Genomic DNA, 22,495 nt, shown 5'->3' with positions numbered 1-22,495 from the left:
TAGTGTGAGACTTATGAGACTTTATAGTGTTAAAACATCAGCATTAACTAGGTCAAACCAGGTTGTCAGTTAAATATTGCACAGCATGTAGCATTGCTGACTCACAGCTCCAGAGCTTGAGCCTTAGCCTATGTTATTGTCTGTGTGGAGTTTTTCTGCATGTTCTCACTGTGTCTGTGTGGATTTCCTCTGGGTTCTATGGTTTCCTCCCACCTCCGGCTAATAGGTAGAATAGTAACTCTAAATTGCTAAGTGTGGAATGTTTGTGGCTCTGTGCAATTGTCCCATCCTATGTGTATTCCCACCTGACACCCAATGTTCCTTGTATAGGCTCCAGATCCACTGATACCACGAGTACAATAAAGCATTTAATGAAATTAGTTAGTCATTTAATGAAATGAAGTTAGTCATGATCATTTTATCTGTCATACTCACAACTTTCATTTTCAGTGTAAATATACAGTAGTATGAAAAAGTGTTTGCCCCTTCTTGATTTTTTTTTTGCATGTTTGTCACACTTTAATGTTTCAGATCATCAAACAAAGTTAAATATTAGTCAAAGATAACACAAGTAAACACAACCTGCAGTTTTTAAATGAAGGTTTTTATTATTAAGGGAAAACAAAATCCAAACCCACATGGCCCTGTGTGAAAAAGTGTTTGCCCCCTATAAAAGATAACATAACTGTGGTTTATCACACCTGAGTTTAATTTCTCTAGCCACACCCAGGCCTGATTACTGCCACACCTGTTCACAATCAAGAAATCACTTAAATTAGACCTGAGTGACAAAGTGAAGTAGACCAAAAGGTCCTCAAAAGCTACACAGCATGCCGAGATCCAAAGAAATTCAGGAACAAATGAGAAAGTAATTGCGATCTATCAGTAAAATTACCCCAAGAGCACAATGACAACTCATACAATATGGCACAAAAGACCCCACAACTTAGTTAAGGTCAGTGTTCATGACTCCACCATAAGAAAGCAACTGGCCAAAAATGTTCCAAGTTCCAATGAGTTCCAAGACAGAAAATGCTGCTGAGCAAAAAGAACATAAAGGCTTGTCTCAGATTTGCCAGAAAAAGAACATCATACCAACAGTAAAATATTGTGGTGGTAGTGTGATGGTCTGGGTCTGTTTTGCTGCTTCAGGACCTGGAAGACTTTCTGAGATAAATGGAACCATGAATTCTGGTGTTTAGCAAAAAAATCTTGAAGTACAATGTGTGGCCATTTGTTAGTGACCTCAAGCTGAAGCGAACTTGGGTTTTGCAGCAGGACAATGATCCAAAACACATCAGCAAATCCACCTTCGAATGGCTGAAAAAAACCCAAAATGAAGACTGTGGCCAGGTCTAGTCCTGAATCCTATTTAGATGCTGTAGCATGACCTTAAAAAGGCAGTTCGTGTTCAAAAACCCTGAGGCATGCAGTCAATTTTTGTCTAAGAATCACATATCATTCACCTGGATTTGTGCAATCACACAATTTGCACTACATGACACTACCGATATATGTAACATTCTCTATTCATATACAGATCTAATCACTGCATCCAGCTAATGTTGTTGTCCTCTCAGCTGTTCCCTGTTTGGAGTCGCCACAGCAGATCATCTGTTCCACACACTTGATCTGGCACAGGCTTTTATAATACTTTTCTATATTTATTTTTTATTACAATTTTCCACCATGTTTCCTCTATATGGCATATGTTGCAAATATTAAAAAAATTAAAAAAAATAATTTGATTTCTTCTTAGTGATTGTTTAACAGGCTGTTCAAAGATCTCATCAGTGATCCTTTTATTTCACCTACAGCTAAAGTCTGATTGCGAAAACAATGGTGTTGTAGGCTTTGGATAATAAGTAGCAAAGAAGAACATTGCAATATTGAGTGGGTGTGCCTTGATAAAAGACCCAATGGACAAGGAAATCTCCCTGGATCAATTTTTCAGCTAGTTGCATGTATGTAACACATTTTGGAACTAAATCTGGAAGTGAGCCTGTGTGTATGGATATATAAAGCCCTACTGTGTGGTTTATTTTTCTCTCAGTAAGACACTCAAAAGCACACAGCTTCCTATGAACTGAATTCCTCATATATAATATATTCAGTTTGGCAGAACGATTTGTGATACACCCAATTTACAGGGTTTTTATAGCAGGACTTTTAGATTAAGACTGTGATCTTATCGACCTTTATGACAAACAGTATGTGTCAGTCAATTATACTTTTTTTTTTTGTTTGTTTGTCTTTTTTGTCTTGTTACTGGAATAAGAAGATAGGCATCAGAAAAGAATGTTTGCGTGAATTGATCCTGCAAGTCAAGGTGATAGTATCACTCACAGTCCAGATGCCACAGCAAAGAAATTTAGATTAAAGAAATGGATTTCTGAAAGCTTTAGAAATTGCATATTGATTAAGCTATTGATTAAGAAACCACTAATTTTATCAGACTGTACTGGACTAAACACCTGATCTCAAACTGATCTTATTGTTTTAAAAGGCTTAAACAATTTGCTTCAAGAAGTAATGTGTTTGTGGTATTTTTGATGGAGTGAGTAATAATGAATGGTGTGTGTATGTGTGGGTGAGGTGGCATGTGCTGGTGGGTTTTGTGTGCCATTTTACACAATTAGCACCTGCTTCTCAAAAAATGTTTTTTTTTTAAACCAGAGAAATTGTTTAATGTCTGTAGGTGTTTCCTTGCTTTATTTCAGCAATCCTGATTTTTAAAACAAATGAAAGAAATGACTTTATTATGGAAAAAAGAACAGAATTGCTCTACCCCAGTGCATCAAAGTGAGGTGTCTTACGGATATCATATGAGATCTGCTATTTTTAAATTGTCCATGAACTGAAAGGGTCTAATCCAAAACTAGTAGAGCTACATACAATACAATGTTAATGTGTTTATTTATTTATTTATTTACTTACTTACTTACTTACTTACTTACTTACTTACTTACTTACTTATTTAATAAACAAATCGGCACTGAGAGTGTTTATTAAGTAGGGGTTAATAACTACAAAAGATTTTACATATATATGCATATGCATGGTGAAGATATATCGATACTAAAGTATAACACTTAATCCCAAGCAGGTGGGAGAATTCTGCAGAAATCCAGCAGTCCTCAGCAGTGCCAGATGTGCACTTAGGCTGTTTGCTTTGATGTAATTCACTAGTATTCTTGTAATAAACACAAAGCCCTGAATGTAGTCCAGTAAGACAGCATAACGAAGATATATGAACAACATTGGTTGTTACCTTTTGGTACCTTTTGGTTACAGAACAGCTTTAGTCCTTTTTGGATTATTGTCATATACTGTAACACCTGAATAGTTTGCGGTGGAACATTTGACTGTTAGTCAAGATGAAAATCTTTGAGGGATGAAGGAAGTAGATATCTTCACAGTTTGAAATCCACAACTTTCCATAAAGGGTTAGACTTGTTTGCATATGGTGATTTTGGAGCCCATAGAATGCAACTGCACCCTACTTAGCCACTTTGTCACTTTAAAATTGCCTGATATTTATTGGCTGATATTGGACCACTCAAAGCAATCATTACACCCAATTATTTCCAAAATATGAATGCCTAACTCATTATAGATCCCACCCACACTTGATTTAACATTTTCCAGCATGTATTTTGGGTTAAAAGAACCCTTTGGCTTTCTTCAAACATATGTTAGGAAGTAGGAGACATGTTCTTTTTTACCCTTTATTGTTCACTTTACACCATTGACCATTTACACCGGGTGCCGGCAGCATAAATGGCTGCCTACTGCTCTGGGAGTTTTCACGTGTTCACGGTGTGTGTGTGTTCACTTCTGTGTGTGTGCACTTTGGATGGGTCAAATGCAGAGAACGAATTCTGAGTATGGGTCACCGTACGTAGCCGTATGTCACATCACATCACATTTATGCATCTTTGTGGATTGGCATGTGACAGACAGGATTTCTGAATGAATGCTTTGCCATGGTTCCAGCATTGTAAATCTAAGGACATACCATTTTTGTTGAGACAGGATCATACAGGTGCAATTTTGTGGTTCTTTTTTGTGGCTGCATTTTTGTGGCACTTAAAGCAAAGTGTCCATCAACTTCATCAGTATGGTCCTTGATACTATTTGTCTGTTTGATTTATGTTGCCATGGCTTTTTAGAAGGTTCTCTATGAACCATTTCTGTCTGATGCACCTGCAATTTGACCGACTGTCTGGCTTCTTTAGAACTTTGCTAGTTGTATCGTGTAGCATTGAAACTGTCTGAATTTTTAGATCTGCTATTATTTTATTAATCGATTTAATCTACTATATTTCCTCTGTGCAGCTGTGTTTGTAATTGTGATTTAGTCACTTTAGATTGTTTTCTCGTGGTGTTTCTTTATTTGGTGCACTGTACGTTTGCTATTTCCATTTCCATATTATTCTAAGATCTGACATTCATTTATACTTTCACCATCAGTATCCACTTTATCCAGCTCTGAGATACAGTAAATTCAGATCCTGTACTAGGAACACTGGCTATCAGTGGCCGTGGGGCAAAAATACACTCTGTGTGGCATAGCAGAAGATCTGTCATTTTCATTTAAATTAATGAATGAATCAAAATTTTTTCCAAAATTCAAACATGCAAATAATACACTCTTTGGCTGGTTCATCTGAGTAAAAATTCTCTAAGAATTCAGTGTAGAACACTACTACAACTCATTTTCCTTTTTAAATAAACCATTGAGAAGCCCTCTAAACGGCTTGCATTTACGTAGAAACCACTTACTAGTATTGCAAATTATATTATATTATACACCGTAATCAAGACAATGTGCATTCCAAAACACAGAACCTTGTATTCTGCCTTCTATAGTTGTACTTTTCATGTTCATGTTCTTTAATCTTTTAGCAATTTGCCAAACAAAGATAAACTGATGGTAATGTTTCCACAAGCCGTGAGCCAAGATTCACACAAAACGTATTTAAAGTAATAATACTATACACTCTGTACACTGCGTTTTGAGAGATACAGCACCTCCAGGAACAGCCTCTGGGTGTGCCGTTAGATTTGAATCAGTTCTCTACAACAGAGGTCACGGTCTTGTTTATGTCACTGACTCACTGTACAGTCACTCTGCCAGGCAAACAGCTTTTTGGCATGGGAAGTTCCCAAATGTTTTTTAGATATAAAGAAAAAAGTAAGCTGAAGCAATTAATTGGTTGCTTAAGTCACCCATATTCTGGCATGACTGCCATTGTGTTCTCTATATTTAGTTGAATCAATTGGTTTTGAATCTATGTGAAGCACAATTACTCATCACAATCTCCTGTGTTCATCCACTGGCCTCTTCGGGCAAGCAAAGCTGTCCTGTCTGCCTGCCGTTGTTGTTTGCTTACTCATTGTATCAAGGAATGGTGGTCAAATATTTTCTTGATGGCTGTAATCTGTGTTATTTGCCCCCTCCCTTCTTCTTTTACCTCTGTGAAGAATAGATCCCCACAACGTCTCCTGAAAGTAAACTTTGTCTCCTGGAGGAGAGTTGGCAAGACCGACAGAATCGGATAGCACAGCACTTTAGTCCAATGAGCACCGTGCCTGCTTCAACACACACACACACACACACACACACACACACACACACACACACACACACACACACACACACACACACACACACACACACACACACACACACACACACACACACCTGCACACTTATATAACCTGGCCTGGTATGATTATTGCTCCTATTTTCCTTGATACTCTAGCTGAATTCTAACTAGAATAATAGTGAAGAATTAGGTTAGGAGAAACAGTTTAGAAAAATAGGCCACTAGCTAAAGCTGTGTTTATGAAAACTGCAGAAATAAGGTTAGGGCAATAAATCTAAGAATTCCTTCTCACTTTGGCCAACTCATTGAATCAATCCTTTCTTTTCCTTTTCTGGTCATCTTCGGGATTTTAAAGAGATTCCACACCATCGCTCAGAGCGATTATTTTTGCCACATAAAACACAATGTTCTCAGAAATTGTAAGTGTTTCTTAAAGGTCAGGAACATGCACATACTCCACAGTGATTATTCGGAATGCTCTTGGTAATTTATGCTTTTGAGTTACATCTTGCAAACTCTTTCATCAGACTTCTTCATCTCCACCTGCTATTGTGACGCTTTTAGATAAAGTGGTAAACATTGGACATCATGCCCACAAACCATTTGCTGAATGTCTGATGCATTTGGTACAGAAGATCAAAAACACTTGAATTTTGAAGTCTCTATCTGATTAATTGGATTATACAGGATTTCAAATGTGAAGTTCACAGTATAAACTCATTAATTTGCACGCTTTCCTTAAATGAGCGATCTATAGTTGGGCAAAGTTTTTTAGGGCAATTGACTTTACATCTTCATACCCCTAAGTATGATGCTGTAGAAAACAAACTGTGTTTTGTTGCCTTCCATGTCAGTCATATGCACTCTTGGGCAGTTCTTGGCCAACAAAAGCTGCTATGGAGTCAAGACCTTTTGCAGTCTGTCTGAATGTCTGGCTAACAACCAATACATTGTATAACTATATTTTTTGTTGTTTTTCTTCTTCTTTTGTACGGTGACCTTGAGTGTTAGAAAGGCACCTTTAAATAAAATGTATTATTATTATTATTATTGCAGCTTCAGGGTCTGTGGGGTAATTCTGTGTTTGTGTTTCTGCGCATGGTGCCCTGCAATTGGACAGTCCTTCCATTTCACTTGCAAAGTAAAGGTTATTCTACATTGTGATATGTTATGGTGTAACACAGTAGTTTTTATGTTTGCATTCTGGTTTTCTTGCACAGAAATTCAAATTAGACATTATAAAAGGTGGAAAGACCAAGACTAATACCTCTACTTTTTTCTCTTCTTTCATCCATGCCATGTCCTACATGCCCCTGACTAGTCTGTGACTGTCCCTCTAGCCTCCATCAGTACACTACAGATGGGAAACTTTCCTCAGACCTAATCCTGATGTCTTAGATTCCTAACCCTACTTGTCCTTGCACATTCCGAGCATAGCAGCAGTGAGCAAACGGAGTGAAGCGAGAGCCACTGTGCCTTATCTCAGCGTAAATACCTGCACTTTTCCCCAGTATGTTCCGCGTCAGTTGAGACGCAGTAGGCTATCAGCTCTATCTCTGTGCTTGGTTCCCGTCAGTGAGGCAGTGAGAGTGCCAGGTGCCGGGTTCTGCTGTTTCATTAAGGTGCTCTGAAACACACTGGGTGACTTGCCTCCCTAGGAGAGCTGCAGTAGGTGGTCTGTGTCTGTGTGATCACTAGTCCCTTCTCTGTATTTCTTTTTTTTTGTTCAGGAGAAATAGCAGCGATGCACAATTCTTCTATGAAGTAAAACTCAGTCATGCTTTTTGTATAGTTTTTGGGCTTGTAAAATGAAAGTTAAACACCATTTAAGATCAGGAACTTAGCTATGTTGGCATGCAATAGACTCCTCTGTATACTGCGTACTATTAAAAAAAACACATGCAATGTGATACGTCTTACTCAAGTGGAATGGCACGTACATACACAGTGCTCTGAGTTTAGAGGATATCATACAGGAAAGGAGGACCCCCTGATAGCTTTAGATATGGTCCAACTGTTACTGTAACAGTCACAATTAGTACTTTAGCCCTGTTGGAAACATTAAAGCAGTCCAGACACGCAAACTTTCACCATTTCCTGCTGTCTTAAAGGAATCCATTAGTGTGACGACATCGGACGTTCAAAGGAGTCATCGTCCAAGACTTGAACGCAAAAAGACAACACAGATCTGGGCTAATCTGTGTAGATGAGATGACGTCAGGACTTTAGGTCCTAACCATAATCCCTAGTGGTGTAATTACTCCTATTTACTGACAGAGTGAGTCACTGGAAACCTCAGGATTAATGTCGTAGTCACGTCTCACACTCGGTGGTGCAGTCGACTCCAAAGTGAGAGTCTTTTTTACCCAGATCAAACATGGCAAAGACTTAAACAGACTTGTTCTTAAAAAAGTAAAAGAACTTTTTCTGATCTTTTCCCCCCTTGTGGTTCTATGCACTCCTGATATACGAATAATCAACACACACCAACTTCTTACCATTTCAAATTCAGGAGACAATTATTGGCACCCTTTCAAAAAAAGGGTAGTATCCATTAAAAAAAATATATAAGCTGTATTAAGTAATTCACGTTTTTATTTAATCTAGGCTGGACTACTGTAACTCGCTTTATTTTGGGATCAGCCAGACCCCGCTTGCAGCTTGTCCAAAATGCTGTGGCTCGACTCTTGTGTGGGGTAAAAAAGAGGGAGCATATTACTCCTATTTTACACTCAGTACATTGCTTGCCTGTTTGTTTTAGAATGGATTTTAAAATTTTACTCCTTGTTTATAAATCTCTGAATGGTTTAGCCCCCCCTTATCTCAGTGAGTTACTGACTGATTATCAACCCACAAGATCCCTTCAGTCTTCCAACCAGGATGTATTGTTTACCCCAAAGTCAAGGCTTAAGTGCAGGGGAGATTGTACTTTCTCTATTACTGCCCCCAGGCACTGGAACGCCTTGCCACTGTCCATTAGACAAGCCTCTTTTCTTAATATTTTTAAGTTCAGGCTAAAGACATTTTGATTTTCAAAAGCGTTTGGCTGATGGGATATTTGTACGATTTTATAATTTTTCTGTTTTTGTTGTATGTATTTCTATGTTTGTTGTATGCACATTGTTCGACGGAAGTTGGAATTACTTGTGCTATATAAATAAATTGTCATTGTCATTGTGTTTTTTCCTGTAAAACACTGGTTTAAGAATTATTGGCACCCCTTCAATTACTACTTGGTGAGGAGAGAAAAACAACATAAAGTCACCCTACATACTGACACCAGAAAACACCAGAATCTTGTGCCAGTCCTTAATGTAAAACATTTTTAAAAAACCTTTCTTTTCAAATATTAGTGTATTTGGACTGCCATTTTTTGTAAGTACAATTTGATTTGTTGCAAATATTCCACAGGAGTGTGTAATTCCATAGGAGAATGTAATCTTGCCACACATGTTTTATAGGAAGAGAGAAGGTTTATAGGAAATGGATTTGTTAGAGGAAATGTAAGTAGTTTTGCCAGTGTAGTGGAAAATTTTGATTATTTAATATAATAATAAGGTGCCAATACTTATTGGACTGTTTAACCTAATATGTATTATATGTAACAGCCACTTTACATTACTGTGGTAAATTATCGCTTCCATTTCCTGGGAATTTAGAAACTAGCAGTTCTACAATGTTTGAAAACTATTTATCAAACTATCCTGATAAGGATTTTTAGCAGGATATTAGCAGTGAAAAATCAGGCCCATATGTTGGTTTCAATGACACCCTAAAAAAACATTATTCCCCACATCTTCACCACTGGTATGAATCTACTCTTACTGTATGTTCTACATACAGTGATCTCACAGGGTGAGGGCACAGAAGTGATATCACAGTGGCAGCGCATGCTGGGACAGTAACCGAATCTCAGCCTTTTGCTCTGGCATTGTTCTCTTTTTCTGTTTTCCAGTCATGCACACACTCTCACAGGTATTGGCCTACTTTTTTGGGTCTTACATGGATGGTCTCAGTTGTCCTCATTAACAGCTGAGCAGTGGTCCATTTCTTTTTCATTTGCATCTCTGGCAAACAGTTAATGAGACATATTAGTGCCTGTGTCCCTTTGTGGAAATGATTCACTATGCCAGTAATTCAGCTGCCTGCTGTGACCAAACAATGTGGAAATATAGGTATATTTACTTTCAGGCTGCATCAAAAAAAAAAAAAAAAAATCGATTCTACAGCTACAGGAACAGTTTTGCTTCCTAAATCACTCAATGTATTTATTAAGAAAATTAATTGGAACAGTTCCAAATAGCTATTTTTGTGCAAGGTCATTCAAGTACAACACAAAAACTGAAAACAGCAAACCTGTACTAAGCAAAGAATACTGTCTTATATAGGTATTAACCAGCTTGAACTTTTCCACATTCTGCAGTGTTACAACCTGGGATTGATCTGATATGTACTTCAGTGTAATTATATGTCACTAATCTAATTAAAATCTAAACAAAATAGTTACTATCATTGAATTGGGGGTAACAGGTATTTAGGCTAGCCTCACTTCACAAGCAGGGTTGTTAGGCTAATCTCACTTTGCTAGCCAACTATCTCTAGAGAAGTATGATTTTTGCACTAATGTAGCAAGAATGTTAGGTTAATCTCTCCACACTAGCGATAATTTACGGTTAATCTCAGTATTGTAGTAAGAATGTTAGGCTAATCTCATTACACTAACAATATATTTGGCCTAATCTTACTACACTAGTAACATGACTTTTGAAATTTGCATAAAACCTTAGGAACTAAACTAAAAAAATATTTAATGAAGTTACCGTCTCAGCCTGTCTGTACTTGAGGGAACCATCTCCCTTTAAACCTTATTGAAACTTGACAACTGTTGTACGTGACCACCATATTGTACTGGACGTATATCCAGCAGAGTTGAAAGAAGAAAGTATGGTGATGTAAATCTGTCATCTCGCTGGGCAATGTTGCATCCACACACCTGTTCTAATCTCATATTAGTCTGCGTTTGAAGAAATGACACTCATTCATCTCTAACGTAAACATGTCATGCTGTGCTTAGGTAGTCTTGCATGAAAGTGTGAGGGTAGACCATTCTTGCTGTGATTGTTTAGGAGCCAGCATTTTGTCCAGCACAGCTGGAGATCCGTTCTGCCTGAGCTCACATCTGGAGCAGTACTTCATCGCTCCTTTATTACCGCACTAATCTGAGATTGTTTGCTTCATAAATGCGTTTCTCTTTATCTGGCAAGAAACAATAGATACACACATATGAATGCTCACTCATCCTCACTCATATTACTCAGACACACACCACAAGACCACTTTTTAGTGCTTTTCACACCTCCCTACTACATTGGATACAGTTTTTACCCGTACCTTCCTACGTGAGTGGGAAAGAGAGCAGGCACGAGAAAAAAGCTAAGTGGTATGAACAATATTATTCATTCTGTCTCATGCCCAGATATGGAAATGAGCTTTAGAGATGAGGATGACTCTGAGCATACATGATGGCCAGCTTTTGTTTTCAGTCTACTGCTAAACAAAGCAGCTATAAGCCAAAGTTAAATCCACATGAATAACAATGCAACACTGAGCTGTATTGTATTGATGACTGCTTTAATCAGTATGGTTAATTATATCAGTCCTCATATTATGCATATCCAAATTGAAATAATAAAGATTATTCTGAGGATATAGTTTCACAACAGATAAAGGAATTAGAAAGTTCTTGACATCATTTTACTTGATACAATGTCCTAAAAGCAGAACTGCTCCAACACTGGTCAGTATAATAATCTGTATCATGTTTTACCATATAGCCTAGGATTCATTTCAGTGTGAGTGACGCATTATGTTAAATAAATTCACTGCCTGGTCTGTACCCTTAAATTACTAAGTGTGACATGCTCTAACAGCTTGCTAAACACTAGCAGAACTGGCAGTGATGTTAATGAATGTTCCGGTAAAAATGATTAAAATAATGGAGCAGTTATATGCAGTAAATGACGATTCATCTTATAAAACCAGACCAGTCTTTTTCTCTTCCTGCATTAAACTTTAAGTATTTCATCATTGGCAGTAAAATCTGAATAAACAAACTAAAGGTTGGATTCGTTTGACATTGTAACATGAGGATTAGAATGAATTCTTGACCTTTTATAAACATTATAGTGCAATTACTACACAAAACATGCTATTTGACACAATTCATAACCCTGCTGTAATCAGCTTGTTTGGAATAAATCAAGTTTCAGTGTTTGCATGCTGAGATGCCACCGTCATTTTCACAAAATCATTTTGCAGATTTTTTCCATTTGAAGATTTTCTTTTCCATTTTGTTGTGAAGTGAAGCACTAACAGTCTTTTATTTACTGTTTTTTAAGAGTTTCAATCCAATTCAACTAAAAACTAACTCTGCTTTTTTACTGCTTTTCTTATATAGTGTTCTGACACCATCCACACACATGCACACTCACACCTTCTAGACGTTCTCAATTCAAACTGCTTATCAAATGATTACAAACATTTCTAGTAAATTATAATAAAAAAAATTATGATAAAAAAAATCTAATAAAACACAAGCTAGTTCCATTTTAGAAATGTCATTAATTCAATAACTGCTTTCTCCTTGTCAGGGTCTGCATAGTCTCTCCAAGGAAAAGTGGGCATGAAATACAGGCATGTTTTTGGAAGCAGGGAAGAAAACTGAAGAATGTTTAGAAAACATATGAGCAAAGCTATATATAAACAGAAACACAAGCTATGGATCCAAATAGAGACCCTGGAGAGAGACCCATGAGGTAATCCTACCCACTACTGAATTTATATGAACAAACATGCAACTATTGATTTTAACAAGCGACTAAATGTAAACACAAGCTTGACATCATGGATCAAACTTTAACCATTTTTGTCCAAACTCTCAAAATTGTTAGTTTGTGACACAAACCTTAAAAACATCTTAAAAAGATAGAAGGAAAGACCCACATGATAAAGACGTACTGTTTTTCTCCACATCACCCTCAAAATCAAAAGCCATACTTAAAAGCTCAAAAGCATTTTTTGTTTTATGTGTTTTATATTCTCAGAGCAGGTTGCTGGGACTTGAGCCGGAGATGGATGTTTGATGCTGGCCTGTAGATGTATCTGTAGACCAGTGACAGTTTAATGGTCTGTTCTAAAGGGCAAAGACAAATAGTCTTGGCCTTTTCAGCATGTCTCTGTGAGAGGCTTTTCTTAAAGATTAACCTTGCAGACTAATTTGTCATATTAATATAATCAATATGCCTGGGCAGGGTCTGATAGGTTTGGTGATTAATAAGATTTAGTATTGTTCTAAGTGGGATTAATGGTGCAAATATCAAAAATCGACCACTGCCTCGCTAATGACACAGCTATTCACTCTAATGCAAAAGTAATGGTTTATACCTCATTATGAGGAACACATGTATTTGTGGTATATTTGCATTAAAATGGGAACAAATATGAGCAACTTGGTGTTAATTAATGCATAAATAACCCACGGTGGCATAGTAACTACAGCAGGTACAAATGCTGCATCATAGCTCCCACAAATCAGTCTGGGTTTCCTCCAGGTTCTCCACCCACCTCCTTGTCTGGCTATCTTAAATGGCCCCTTGGTGTGAATGTGTGGTTGCATGGTGCTTTGAGATAGAGAGGCATCGCATCCAGGATGTATTGCTCAGCTTTCCGGTGACAGACTCCAGATTCATAACACTTCTGACAAGAATAAAGCAGTTACTGAAACCTAATGAAAGAACAAATAGGCAATTTTGGTCATCTCCATGCAAAACAAACCACAACAAATTGTGAAACAAAACAAAGCTATTTGCAATGTTTAAATCAGTAATGATAAAATCCCCAAAATGCAGATTTTCAGTTACTGTAATAAGCAAAAAAGAATATGTTATGAAACCCAGCTGATAATTTAAGGCCTGTCCTTTCAATCATATGTATCTGTTAAATTCTATTTGTAAATAAAATACAACTTTTGAACTCAAGAGATATTTTAGGCCCTAACAGCTATATTTGTCTACGAGATGTTCAGATATATATTTTTTTTTCATTTTGAACCTATCTGTTCTGTTGAATCACATGAATTGATTCACAAGTAGAAGCAGAGTTATTTTTAATCCAAACAAGCACAATCATATAAGATATATTTTGTGATGCTTTGTATATGCAGTTAGAGCATTTTTTACCATCTGATATGCTTTTTTAGTTTATAAAAACAGGCTAGTTTCCTTTTTGTCTCTTGTTCCAGCTTAGCTGTTAAATTGCAAGTGCAGAATATTGTCTCCTTCACACAGATATGCTCATATGTGCATGTCAACAAAGCAAAACCAATTGTGATTCCTTATTAAACCAAGCGATGTTTAGGGTTCAAAATTAAATTCATTTAGTCCACAAATTAAATTCATATATGAAGCCATTGTTATTTCATTATTAAATTAGTATTTATTAGTTATTTCATTATTAAATTACTGTTGGGTGAACAATTGGAGAAACATTCAGCATCTTTTTTACTCTTTAGCTCTTTAGTTCTGTGATGTCTTATGAAGCTCTGTGTCATTATGTAACACCAGGCTCCTGGAGGAACTGACTTGACTTAACAACGGCCTACTAAAGACAATTACAAACAACATTTAGTACCCAAATGTTAGTCATTAAGTGAATTTTGCCTCAACCCACTAAAGATTTTCAAGAGTAAATGTGCATCTTTTTATTCTTATAGACTTATCTTGCTATTTTGTTTTAATTAGCCTGCACAGTGCTGACTGATAAAGATAGTATGATTAAACAGAAAGCTTCTGAAAAAACTGAAACTGAAAAGTGACTTGGTCATTGGTTGGTTTTATTATTTTGATCTATAAAAAAATTAAAAAAAATAAAAAATTTGAGTGTAAAATTAGTAAAATTGATCAAATTATCATTACACAAAAAATAGGGAGCTTTTTTGTCTTAAGTTGATAATACTGGGTTTATGTCATGTCTGGAAAACACACAACCTATAATCATTTTGTTCACACCATTTGTGGGGAAAAAAGGATGACAGAGCACCATGTTCACCTTCCTTAACCTATATTTCACTGTGTTTACTGGCTTTTATGTCTTGATAACAAAACAAGATGAAAACTTTCACTGCATGAATCTACAGTCTGAGCTAGAAGAAAATCAGCCCCAACCTAACTCATCTATCTATCTATCTATCTATCTATCTATCTATCTATCTATCTATCTATCTATCTATCTATCTATCTATCTATCTATCTATCTATCTAGAGAGATTTTTTAAAATTTATATATTTTTTTGTTTATTTATTTATTTGGACATTTTTTGACCAAAAGCACTACTTAAAGTGAATAGGAGTCAAACCAAAGGTTTATATGTCATGGAAGATGTTAGAGTGAAAACCCAAAACAAACTGTAACCATTTTAAACACTTTTTTCCATGCCTGTTTTTCACAAAGGTCAGCAGTACATCCTTTATTTAATTAATTGACTTACTCACCCTGCTCTGCCCAGCAGTGTTTACTTCTAAAATTAGCTTAGTGAGGTTTATACACCAAAACAAGCCAAAGCAATCAAAACACTGCTGACTAGTTCGGACATGCAGAAAGAAGAGTCAATGTAGCACACGAGCACAAGAGCGAAGGTGAAAGCTATTTCACTTTATTCTATGAAGATGACAACAGTTCAATCAGAAAGAAAGGTTTACTGAAAGGCACTCAGAAATGTTTACATTCTAAAAAAAAAAGTTAAGTTTTTCAAAACTAGTTCCATTTTATATCCTGTTGAGTTTTACAGCTCAGACTTAATTTCTGTCATACCTGAAATTACGCTAGCATACTACAAACACCAAGCAGCAATTTTAATGCAAAGAGCATTTTTATACAATGGGACTATATAATGTGACCTCAGAATGATAAGAATGTGCCTGGAATTTTGGTGTTAAACGAGTAAACCTGATTAACGTCAAACTACTTAATTCTCCTACTGTTTATTTCCAAGCTCACAACGATTTTAGTAAGGTTCTATCTGCTAGCCAGTCATCACACAGAATGTACAAACACATGAAGCGAGGGCCGGGATATAACTATATTTTGGTTAAAATGTAATTTCAGGTTCAATCCTGAGCTCAGAATGCTGTGGAGTTTATGTGCATGTTCTCCCTGTGTCCATGTGGGCTTCCTCCGGCTTCTCCAGTTTCTATCCACTTCCAAAAAAAACCATGGTGATGGTAGAGTGGTGAGCTTAATATAAAATCCTATATGTTAATCAGTGTAAACATTGTGCATGCATGGTGCCATGTCATGAACTGATGTCCCATCAGGGGTATCCTCATACCCAGTTTTTCGCATGATCCCTCCTGATCTGGAGAAAGGGGCTAATGAATGCTGAATGAACGAATGAAGACATTTCAAGTCATTTATAGGAGCCCTCATCAAGGTACAAGCTCAAGACCTAAAAAGAAACTGCAACTTAATGTACAGACTTCTTGAGATGTAAATGATAATTAACGGCATATATACTTATGTCAGTTGTAATTAGAAACTCTAGAAGGCTAAACACTTAGCTCTTCAACCTTATAATACTAAGGCCACATCTTGCTTATAGTTCAACTCTCTCGTCATACTCATATGAAATGTATTATATTCGCCAGATTTATATTTTGTCCAACAGAGAAACATTTAGAGTGCACAGCTGGGACATTTATAGCAAACAGAGGAACATGTCAACCAAAAATGGTCACCTCAAAGCATGCTACTGCTACCACCTGAATGTGACACTTTAAAGATAATCGCATGCAGTAAGAGTAGCAGAAATAACCATTTTGATCATCTTTGATCCACTTTGCACTCCAGTAAGAAGCTAAGAGCATCCCTAAAGCTCATGGCACTGAAGCGTCCATACATGTCTCTTCTTCCACTGGAACTTACTCACACTGATTTCCGCCGCTTGCCGAACACATTGTTGATCAGTTTAGCCATGGACTTAGAGCCACTGGGTCGCCGCCGACGCTCTTTAGCTTTTCCGCTCAGGTTAGCATTGCGCACCAACTTTGTGAACATGAGCGCCACCTCCTGGAAGCACTCTGCAGCGGAGAGCTCAAAGAACTGGCAGCGGCCATCGGTCGCCAGCCTCTGACCTTCCTCCTTGCCCACCTCACGCATGTGGCACAGATCTTGTTTATTGCCCACCAAGAACACCACTGACTCGGACTCCCTGGGGGGGGGAGAAATCATTTACTGACTGAAGGTGACTTGTGTTACAAATGTTGTTTTGTCTGGATGTTGAAAGATAGATTAAGTGTTTTTATTACAGTACATCAGATTGGTGAAATTGTGTGAGAATTGTACTTTGTTTACAACTTTTCACACCGAATCCATGTACAAATAAGGTGGTCTATCTATCAAAGCTAAACTCAAATGAAACACTGGTTAGATTAAGGCAGATTTATCCTGATTGTAGTGTTTATATTTCTGCTTTACTTTGCCCGTTTTGGACAGTCCTTGGATTTCTTTTCTGTGATGACCAAACTAAACATTCCTGAATCCATCCTCATGAGGAGGAATCAGCTGATTAATTGCAAACAGGAAAGCATTTATTATTTGACATTCCGTCACAGCTTCACTGCCAATGCTTACAATGAATCGTAGATCCACTTAGCTATTTAAAAAGCCAAACAAGATGTGGGCTAAAAATGTAGGCAGCTTTAGCCATTGACAAAAATAAATGAGTAGGCCGAGCTGCCAGTCCTTGCGTTAACAAAGCGCCCACTCTGCCTCCTCAGGCAGCTCGAGTCTCTCTGCTCTTCTCTATAATAAAACCCCGAACTGGACTCCTGGTCAGCTATAGACTGCCTACACAGCAGAGGCACTTCAAGCACTTGTGAATGGAGAATTAAAAATAGCTCCATCCTCCAGGTCTTCATATGATTGTTTTAGACTCGTACCTTTTGGCTGCTCCCAGGTTGAGCTCTCGGATCAGGTGGATGATAGCTGTAGCTGTGATGAAAGAGGAGCGGTCACTGATGTCGTACACCACCACAAAGCCATCAGCCCAGTGCATCTGCTCATTCAGTGTGGACTTTCCCTCACAGGGCTGCAAAGACAGAAACAGAACATGTAGTTTCAGATTTATTTTACTGTATTTCTTGAATTGAAATACTGCTGTGGTGTGATAACAAACAGCAGCTAAAAAGAGGGACTCTAACATTGTAGACAAAATTTAATAACAAAGTCTCTAATATCCTTACACAAGCGCTACTTTTAATTAGAGAATTTAAACACCATATTGTAAAGTCTTATTTTCCTTCTATTAACCTTTATGAGGGTGTGATGTCGCATAACTTGTAGACGCTTATTTTATTGTAATCATTACTGCTGCTTTCACTGCTGTTGTAAACACATACCTGGGAACATGGGTCGTAAAGTTCCAGATTCAGCTGCCTTCCATCAACCGACATGCGTTTTCTGTATATACACTCTGAAAGCAAGAACAAATTTGCACAGAGTCATGCAAATGCATTTTGCTGCACCTAGCAATTTTCTGAATTTTATGATCACACTAAATAACTACGTATGGGTATTTGGCAGAGCACCCTTTTGGTTTGCAGTGTAAGTGCTTTTTAGTCCAAAGTATCAAGTTATCAGAAATGCGAATGGGGGGGGGGGTATACTGTTGCACGATGTATTCTCCCTGATATACTTTAGTATACTGTATGAAAAACATGTACATTTTATGAAGCCATGTCAGACAGCCATGTCTAGTTTTGAACACCCCTTCAATGGGGCATACCATTTCATTACACATACATTTGCTGTTACACGAAAAGCAATGAATTACTAGCTAGTGTATATTGAGTGTAAATAGAACTGCATTACCCAAAGCATGTGCATGAATTATTTAACACTGATCGGATCACAAGCCACTCTAGCACAAATGAGTACACACCATGGTGTGAGATATTCCATGACATTATATGATATATGTATTACTACTTTACTGTTTACTTTCAGGGTTCACAGCCTTGGTCCTGCACATAGTGTTTTGTCTTTACACATGCAATTAGTTGACAACTAATAAGTTACCAGCAAAAAATGACCAGCCTTTCCTTTGTTGAAACACTAATACTTTCTGAACTAAAACACTAACATTTCAGGACAAGTGTTACTCCTTAGCCAGGTTTGGGAACATGTGATGTTTGAGTATATCATAAAGACATAGAGTGTGATATGAAATGTATTATATAAAAATTACATAATGTATATCATGGAATTATACAACAGGGTATGTCATAGCCGTGTATATAAGCTTAGAGTGCGATATACTGTATTTTTCATGAAATATTATGCTCCTGTAACAAGTGCAGTGTATATATAAGGAGGATGAGCAGTATAAAAAAATACAATATGTGATATGTACATTTTATATGTGTGTGTGACATAAAATACATCTTGTACAGTAGACCATATCATATTAGAGTCTAATTTAGAGCATATTATAATTATGATATACTATACACTGTATACTGTAATGCAGCATTACTCTATGGCAACTTTACAGTAGAATTGTAATAAAACTAAACATGTGGCACTTTAATGTGAACAATTCTACAAGCACTTCACGGTATATGATATACATATACTCTCGAGCAATAGAAAGATGTGAAAATGATGTGAAATGAACTGAAATCATGTGAATCAGAAGGTGTGTAAGTAGGACTCAGTTAAGCCAGAGAGTGTACCTGATGATGAGGCGTATTCTCCGATAAACCTCCTGGTTAGGAAACGCACGACGAGCGCTGTCCATGCAAAACAATACGTGGGTGAACAGAAAAGCGTCACAAATCAAAACAGAGCAAAAATATTACTTAGTAAAATAAACATGTAATAGAACAGAACACCAACCTACCTGATTTCCCCACTCCTTCTCCTCCAAGAACAGCAACTTTAATATCATTCATCTTCTGTGCGTTTCTGTTTACTGTGCCTTCAGGTAAGTCAGGAAAACAGAAATCTATTATTATTATATATTCTGCTTTACATATATCCTAAGTGTTGTGATGTCAGCTAACATCCTGTGCTGCTGCCGCTCTCGCTCGTGCTCGTTTCTCTGAGATAAACCCGACGCAGTGCTCCGTCTCGTTCAGCTGTTCACCTCCTTGCTGCACAGGGTTGCCAGTTGATGTTTTATAAACTCCGTATTGTTTATAGTCAAGCCCTCCCAATTTCACCACAGCACACTCAATCTGAACTTTACGATAAACACTAATCTTCAGTAATGATTGAAACCGTCCGGAATAATAGAATAAGTATCGGCCATGTGTTTACACCCTAATATAACAAATTATACCAGTCTGTTTATGTAACACCAATCTGGCAACTCGTGTTAAGTGGGTTTATTATCGTACATAGAATTTCTTTTTTTTTTTTTAAGTTACAAACTAAGAAAATATGAACTAATTAATTACATTTAGTAGCTTTACAGAAGCATGAGAAAGAATAAAGAAATCCGTCCGTAGGTTTAGATCAACAAATGAAAAAACAAAAGAAACAAAAACATAACAAACAAACAAACATACAAAACAACAACAGATGTAACAGTGGAAAAGAAAATCATCAACAATTATAATATTTAACATTGATCATTGTACATGCATTGAAATGTTAATGATCTTTCCCACAGAGGAGAGCTCGGTCCACTAATGAGTACATTAACATCTGTTGCAATAGCCTCCACTGAAATTTATTCTCTAATTAATACAAAAAATAGGCTTTCTTTCATTGGTAACCTGTGCATTGTATGCTGGTTTCATTCTGTTTTGTAATTTCAAACTCATACACTTATACATTATTGTTTATGTCATGTACAAATTATGTTAAGTACAAACATTTATGCATTTCTTTAGTCTCCATGCATTGGGGAAATGAACACTTTAGCAATGCTTTAGCAACTTTATTTTAAAAAAAACAACATCCTCTATACAAAGAGTTGTCTACATTACATTAATTTAGCAGACACTATTTTCCAGAGTGACTTACAGTTCATTTCAATTTATGCAACTGAGTGTTAAGGGCAGGGGTCCAGCAAGCACAGATTGATGAACCTGGGATTTGAACTCATGACCGTCCATTCAGTAGTCTGCCTGAACCACTAGGCTACCACATCCCACACAAGTATCTCACCCACTCATAGTGAACTAGTCAACACATCTGGGGTTATGCATGTAATTGTTCTTTGAATGAATTTATTTAAATGAACTGTGTGCTGTATCTTAGAAAAAAAAAACATTGTATAGCTCTGATACAAAAAAGTTTGGAGCGATGGAAAAAATTGGCAGCATATTTTGCTAAAAAGTGTTAATTTTCCCAGTGTATAGAGATTTTTTGGACACCCTGTAGATTTAATTGGAACAGTGTCCCCATTCTTCTTATAATACCCTCCACTCTTCTAGGAAGGCTTTTTACTAGATTTTGGAGCTCGGTGTAAGCATTAGTGAGGTCAGGTACTGATATATACTGATACTGGTGTTGAGGTCACTACAAACTATTTATTTAGTGTAATGACTATTATTTTTGGCAATTTTCTTAATGGGCGCCAAAAGTATATTTAAACTAAAATAGATTTTATAGAGTCTTTGAACAAATATAACTATCAACTCCACCACAGCCATTAAGAGACTGTGTATATTGTTGCCAAAAATGTTACAGCAATTGAGTTCATATTCATGATTGGATTTAACAATATTCATACTATTGTGACTTAGCTGAAGCTCAAATTGCATTATAGTAGCCAAGAAGATATACAGATAGATCTAAAAAGGCTTACAAATGGATATCCTTTTTTTTCAACATCTGCAAACTTGCTAGAAGGAGGAACAGATGAGGCTGATATATATCTCTGGCATTTTTCCTCTCATACATACACCTGGCTTGAAATCAGTGCTTAGGTACATTCCCTATTTTGCTTTAGAGTTTTTCTTCAGGTGATTAGTCTTTGAGGCCAAGAGTTAGGTTGCCAAATCCTCTTCTTGCTGCTGGTGTTTTGCCCTGGATCCATTCATCATGGTGGATTATCTGACTTGTGTACTGTACACTGGGTTCTTTTTGGAGTGAGAGGTGGAAATCATTGAAACCATCAATTTGTACAATGTCTTCTGGGCTTTATCCATGCCATAAACATATGACAAAAGTGCTCAAATTTCACACCTTAATGAATAAAAACATTAACATATAGTTTTATAATGAACTAAAGAAGATAACATGTGAGGTTTTGACTGTATAACTTTGTTACTGTAAAGTCCCTACAGAGATTACAAGGGAATTTATTAAGAAGTTTCTATGATGAGCTGAAATATGATAAAAACCAGTGAAATTAAAAGGAAACTTTTCTATATTAACTAGATTATGGAAGTTAACAAATGATCGACGGTGTAACCAAAAATGAATACATTGAAATAACACTGAATGAATTCAATGAATGTGTTTGAAACATCGTGTTAGGTTGGGTTTTTATTTTTTGTTGAAATCATGCCATTAAGGACTGGGATCATGCCAAATGCAACAAAAAAAAAAAGCTTTGAATTTCATGCAATTGCTCATTTTTTTGTAAAAATATCATGTTCTGGTACCTTACAGTTAAGTTACAGTGGTCATTTATTAATTTCCTGTGCCTCTTATCCTACACAGAGGTGTGGGGAGCCTGGAGTCTGTCCCAGGGACTCTGATGGGGCAATGATGGGGAACACCCTAACTATGGACAATTTAGAGACCTATATCACATGGCTTTAGACTGGAAGAGGAAACCAGAGTACCCAGAGGAAACCCCCAACCTCGGAGGT

General features: G+C 36.9%; 1 protein-coding gene across 1 annotated transcript; it reads right to left on the bottom strand.

Annotated features, from left to right (window-relative positions):
• Positions 1-15,300: 15,300 nt before the first annotated feature.
• On the bottom strand, positions 15,301-19,823 carry rergla (RERG/RAS-like a). The gene is made up of 5 exons (XM_027151117.2): positions 19,567-19,823; positions 19,400-19,456; positions 18,065-18,138; positions 17,606-17,754; positions 15,301-16,875 (listed from the first exon to the last, which is right to left on the bottom strand). The coding sequence occupies exons 1-5, from the start codon at positions 19,616-19,618 to the stop codon at positions 16,590-16,592; spliced, it is 618 nt and encodes a 205-aa protein (XP_027006918.1). The 5' UTR covers positions 19,619-19,823; the 3' UTR covers positions 15,301-16,589.
• Positions 19,824-22,495: the final 2,672 nt, after the last annotated feature.

Source organism: Tachysurus fulvidraco, chromosome 19 (genome assembly GCF_022655615.1).
Source record: "Tachysurus fulvidraco isolate hzauxx_2018 chromosome 19, HZAU_PFXX_2.0, whole genome shotgun sequence".
NCBI lineage: Eukaryota > Metazoa > Chordata > Actinopteri > Siluriformes > Bagridae > Tachysurus > Tachysurus fulvidraco.
The sequence above is the reverse complement of the archived record's forward strand: the minus strand, read 5'-3'. Positions and strand labels throughout refer to the sequence as shown.

What these genes read in the sequence shown, in the direction of transcription:
- rergla (XM_027151117.2), bottom strand. Translation starts at nt 19,618, where the DNA reads ATGAATGATATTAAAGTTGCTGTTCTTGGAGGAGAAGGAGTGGGGAAA. An exon ending in AGAAGGAGTGGGGAAATCAG is followed by an intron (nt 19,457 to 19,566) that starts GTAGGTTGGTGT and finishes TTGCATGGACAG; the next exon opens with CGCTCGTCGTGCGTTTCCTA. An exon ending in AACCTGGGAGCAGCCAAAAG is followed by an intron (nt 16,876 to 17,605) that starts GTACGAGTCTAA and finishes TCCCCCCCCCAG; the next exon opens with GGAGTCCGAGTCAGTGGTGT.